Below are 5,547 nucleotides of genomic sequence, written 5' to 3'. Positions count from 1 at the left end.
CTCCCATGAAGATATTATAATTATCTTCATATGATGATTTTTCTTTTTGACCCTTGGATGATGGATTGTAGAGTTAGATTTTGATATGTTATGAAAGTGTTTTTTATTTAAAGTGTGGCCAAATCAATAAATCACACTTTTATACAAAGCATCTTCATATAAAGATGTTTTTTGCATCTTCATTTGAGTAGCTCCCTTTGTACTATTGGGTAACAGGAAAGCGTGCATGGACCATCATACATCATCCATAATTTTATATATATAATAAGCAGCAGTGCTTTACAACTGTCAAAATAGAAAAATACAAAGCATAATTCGTAAATTAAACAAAAGCATAGAAAATGACTTGACCCAATCCTATGATAGAAACATATAATAAAACTAACGCCTTATATTATTTGTTATTATTATGCGAAAGCCAAAACGCGGAAACTTTGCTTCCATTGCAATTGCATAATAATCTTCTTCTCTTCTTGTGTGTTCTTCATTCATTCATTCCTCTTCAATCCCCATCTATCGCTTTCTTTATTTTCACATATTTATATATTCTCTCCTCATACCCTACAAGAAAAAAAAAAAAAAAAACCAGTAGACCCGGCCGTATCATTGTTAGCATGTCAAGTCCATGTCATCATAACCAAACCTAAATGAGAAAAAATGTTCCTATTTTGTTTTTTTATGCAGACTTTACTATACATAGAGAATATGTTGAACTAGCTAGACAAAAACTCATGTTTTGAAAAAGTAGTGATATATCTTGAACTAGCTATACTTTATATGTTATGATTGTATTATTATGCTAAAGGGTAACACATTTTTACGTAGAGATAAATATAGTGAGACTGAATTATCTAGTTGTTTACGATATTAAATAGGTACCGTTATCGCATGAAGAATAAAATTATTTAAAAAATAAGAGATGATAAGAAAGGAAGAAAGAAAGTAACTTACCAAGAGTGCTAAACTAAGTTATCTAATAGTGGTAAGGAGGGGGAGGAGATGCATAAACGTAGTGTGGTGGTGGTGGTGGAGACTGATACTTGTATGGCGGTGGTGGTGGAGATGAGTACTTGTAAGGCTTCTTGTAGGGCGGTGGAGGAGAGTGGTAAACCGGGTGAGGAATGTAGGGAGCAGGGTGAACCGGTGGAGGTGGAGACGGGTACTTATAAGGCGGTGGAGGAGAGTGGTAAACTGGGTGAGGAATGTAAGGAGCAGGGTGAACAGGTGGTGGTGGAGATGGGTACTTATAAGGTGGGTGGGGGAGGGGGTGTGGGTGAGGGTGGGGGAGGGGGTGAGGGTGTGGGTGAGGGTGAGGGTGTGGGTGTGGGTGAGGGTGAGGGTAATGCACTGGTGGTGGTGGAGATGAGTACTTGTAGGGGGGTTTAGGGTGGTGGTGGTGCACTGGAGGTGGAGGAGATGGGTACTTGTAGGGTGGTGGAGGAGAGTGGTAAACTGGTTTAGGGTGAGGGTGGGGGAGGGGGTGAGGGTGAGGGTGAGGGTGAGGGTAGTGATGGTGCACTGGTGGTGGTGGTGGAGAGTGGTAGTAGTAAGGCTTCTTAGGAGGTGGAGGAGAGTGATACGCTGGGTGAGGGTGTACGTGGTGGACCGGAGGTGGAGGAGATGGGTACGTGTAAGGCTTCTTTGGTGGTGGCGGAGAGTGGTACACTGGGTGAGGATGAGGGTGTGGATATGGGTGAGGGAGAGGGTGTGGGTGTGGGTGGGGATGAGGATGAGGGTGTGGGTGAGGGGGGTAAATGTGAACCGGTGGTGGTGGTGATGAGTACTTGTAGGGTTTCTTTGGTGGTGGTGGAGGAGATGAGTAATGGTATGGCGGCGGCGGCGGTGATGAGTACTTGTAGGGCTTCTTTGGTGGAGGAGGTGGAGAATGGTAGTAGTAAGGCTTCTTAGGTGGTGGTGGTGAAGACACCGGCGGAGGTGGAGAATGGTAGTAGTAGGGTGGTGGAGGTGAAGGCACCGGTGGTGGTGGAGAATGATAGTAGTAAGGCTTCTTAGGGGGTGGTGGTGGAGAGTGATAGTAGTAAGGTGCCTTCTTAGGCGGCGGAGGAGGGGAGGAATAATGGTACGGCGGAGACTTGGGTGGTGGGGGTGATGAATAGAGGTAGTTATCAGCGGAGATTTGCAAGCTTAGGGAAGAAAGCATTGCCAATGCAAGGATGAGAGAAGAGGCCATTAGGGACCTCATTGTTTTTCTCTTCCTTTGCTTTTGCTCTTTCTCAACCCAATGCCACTCCCTTTATATAGATTGCTTTTCTTTACCCCCCTTAACATCTACTTTATATTTTTTCACCATGCTTTAATTAATTTAATTAACTCAAACTATTAACTATTAAATAACCATTGTCCTATGTGCTTTGTTTTCAACAAAGTAAATTATTACTTATTGTTTTCTCCGGGGACCAATTTGACTCAAGGCGCGCGCGGGCTTTTCCTTCGTTTTAATCATGGACCCTCCAAGCTAATTAAGTACATACCTAATAACTAAGAAATAATAATATATTACTAAAACAAAGAAAAACTAAGAAATAACAAGACATATTTTTACTTAATCATAAATATAAATGTAGCTAATAATTCAAAATATTCCACAAAGTAGGGTTTATTATGTCTCCATTCATTAGGTAATGTAATCTTGTGATATTATCAATCTCTTGAATTCGATATGAAAAAGTATTGATAAATAACTTGATTATCTAAGTGTGAAATGCATGGTAGCTGCCTCTAATTAACTTGTGAAAGCAAAACTCGTTTCCAATTGGATAACTTGAAGAAACATGTACCACTACATGGCCCATAGCAGCCTCAATGATTTTTTTATTATCTGTTCCCCATTCTCTCTCTCTCTTAATTCTATTCATAAATTTATGGTAACTGAGACACTCTACTATCCAAGACTATAGACTAGTCCACTCCTTGCACATTCTGCATGGCATTGCCTCATCATCATTATTATTATCTCTCAATAGTTAATAGTACCCTTTTTTTGGGGATAAAGACATCAATATATGACGCCTTTTACTTTCCACCTTTTTAATTATTTGATTATTTACCGTCTAAAGTATTATACTTAGGTATTGAAAATTCTTGGTCAACTATTTCGCATTCTACTCTTGGTATTGTAATATAATTTCCATCTTCACAGCTTGTGGTGGGTTAGGTTGTCCATTTCTGTAACTAAATCCAATAAAATATCTTCATTATTATTATTATTGCTCATATTATTATATGTACATGTACATCAACCTCGCCACGTAGTTTAATAAATCAAACAGAATATTTTGGATAACTTAAATTATTTAATTCATACTACACACCTAGCTATGTTCTGGAACCTTTAGACCTGATTAATTATAGGAAAATTATCACATGTTCCATCGTACTAGCATGGAACATCATGTTCTTTTGTACTATCCGGTTTCCATTATGTATTTGTCTTGTAGTGAAGAACTTAAAAGACAATTTTATCCTTTGAAACAAAACTAAATGACCCATTTGTCAATGGTTGAATTTCTAAATTCCTGACTTGGCTAGCAATGAAGCGTGAGCCACTATTTATTACATTGAGAATTAACTTTTTGTGCCATTCTTAAAATACACACCATTAGCAACATATCCTAGCACATTTAGTTTTATATTTATTAACAAATCATTCAGTTTTTTAATAAAAAATTATAAACATATTCAGCAGCTACCTTAGTAAAAATAATATTATATAAAATAAGTAAATAATATATATCAAAATGAAATTTAATTTTCAAATATTAACATTACAATTAAAATATTGAACTCTTTTTGCTAATTTTTTTTTCAAAATCAACTCTTTTACTTTTAATTTGTCTTTTGAAAAACTTAAAAATACAACTTTGATAACATTTTTATTTAAATCTTTTAAAATACTTGTTCAACATCTAATTTTTTAAAAATACAAAATTCGAACGAAAAATGTACATCTAATAGATTTAATAACAAAAAAAAATTTATTTTTTTAGTGGCTTCACTGAATCTAATTTATGGACTTTGAATTGATTTCAATCCATATATTTTTAACTTTAGTTTTACAAAAAAAAAAATTAATTCATTGCTTTGGTATTTATATAAAGATTTAAATTTAGTATCTAATGATATTAGATTTTTTTATTCTATTGTGTCCAAAAAAATATATTTGACTATTTTAATATTAAAAAAGATTATAATTATCAAATTATCGTAACTCAAAATTCATTATTTATACCCTCTCTTTTATAATTTATATATAGATAATAATATTTTTATTCCTAAATCTCGTTACTCTACCATGATTTACTAAAAATTTTATACTATATTTTAATACGTAAATTATGGTAGGATAATTATTTTACAAAAATACACAAATTACACTATATCTTATTACTGTTTACTTGTAAATTTAATAGTATTCTTTAATACATAAATAATGACAGAATAGTAAATTTTTAAAATTGTACACAAAATTCACTAAATATAATTTGCTAACACAATTGTCGCTAAATATGATTCATGTCCATCATGGATTTCAATAATTTTTCCACCATAACATACTAATAAATTTTATTTTTTTAATACATAATTAAATTTAAATTACTAAAAATGACATTTTTAAATTTTTTAACGTTGTCGTTATGTGTATATACATTTGGTCATTTGTTTAATATGGAGTTAACTACTAGTTTAGTCCTCACACAACCAAAGCTGTGTTCACTTCCTTTTTATGTTTCGCTTTTTTACGATTCGTGTGCGATGCAAGTTCTGATTGTTTTGTTTAATTTTTTCTTTAAGAATCTTAGTTAAATTTCTTTTCATATATGCATATGTATGCAATCTTATTTTTAGAGGTCCTAATATCTCACCATCTTTAATTTATGAACTTAAACGTAAAATTTTGTGTGGTAGGATGTTACACTTTTTATATCATATGATATTGTTTTAATTTTAAAATAATTTATTTTGGTATAAATATGATTTAACATTTATTAAATTTAATTTTAAAAGTTAAATTTGTATTAATATATTATATAAAATTTATAAATTTGTACATTCTAATTTTATATCTGGTCAATCCAATTTAATTTTATTTATTTTGGATCAATTTAAGGTCGGATTAAAATAAATTCAATGAGATATTAGAAATCCAAATCTAATTGAATCATGTCGAGCCCGACCCATGTGCACCACTATTTGGGTTGTAGTATCAATATTAGGATAATTTAAATGTTAAGAATATAGTTATCATAATCAAATCGGTAATCGAATTGGTCATACTGATACCAGATTATTGGTTCAACTAATAGATTACGAGTTGAACCGATTAATCCATTCATAACTAAATAATTATATAAAATTTAATTTAATTTTTTATTTTCATAATAAATATCTTTTTTAGTAATTTTATTTTATATTCAATGAATTATTAATTTTAAATTTTAGTAACTCATCAATTAGTTTATATTTATAATAACTCTTCAAGTATTTATAAATTTATATTTATTATACTATTTTAATATTTATAGAAAA

At 32.4% G+C, this 5,547-nt stretch overlaps 1 protein-coding gene across 1 annotated transcript; it reads right to left on the bottom strand.

Moving 5' to 3' along the window:
* Positions 1-229: 229 nt before the first annotated feature.
* Positions 230-2,325, bottom strand: LOC112712424 (uncharacterized). The gene is made up of 2 exons (XM_025765314.3): positions 952-2,325; positions 230-561 (listed from the first exon to the last, which is right to left on the bottom strand). The coding sequence occupies exon 1, from the start codon at positions 2,201-2,203 to the stop codon at positions 974-976; it is 1,230 nt and encodes a 409-aa protein (XP_025621099.1). The 5' UTR covers positions 2,204-2,325; the 3' UTR covers positions 230-561; positions 952-973.
* Positions 2,326-5,547: the final 3,222 nt, after the last annotated feature.

The sequence above is a fragment of the Arachis hypogaea genome, chromosome 9 (genome assembly GCF_003086295.3).
Source record: "Arachis hypogaea cultivar Tifrunner chromosome 9, arahy.Tifrunner.gnm2.J5K5, whole genome shotgun sequence".
Taxonomy (NCBI): domain Eukaryota; kingdom Viridiplantae; phylum Streptophyta; class Magnoliopsida; order Fabales; family Fabaceae; genus Arachis; species Arachis hypogaea.
Note: the sequence above shows the minus strand (reverse complement) of the source record. Positions and strands in the feature narration are given on the sequence as shown.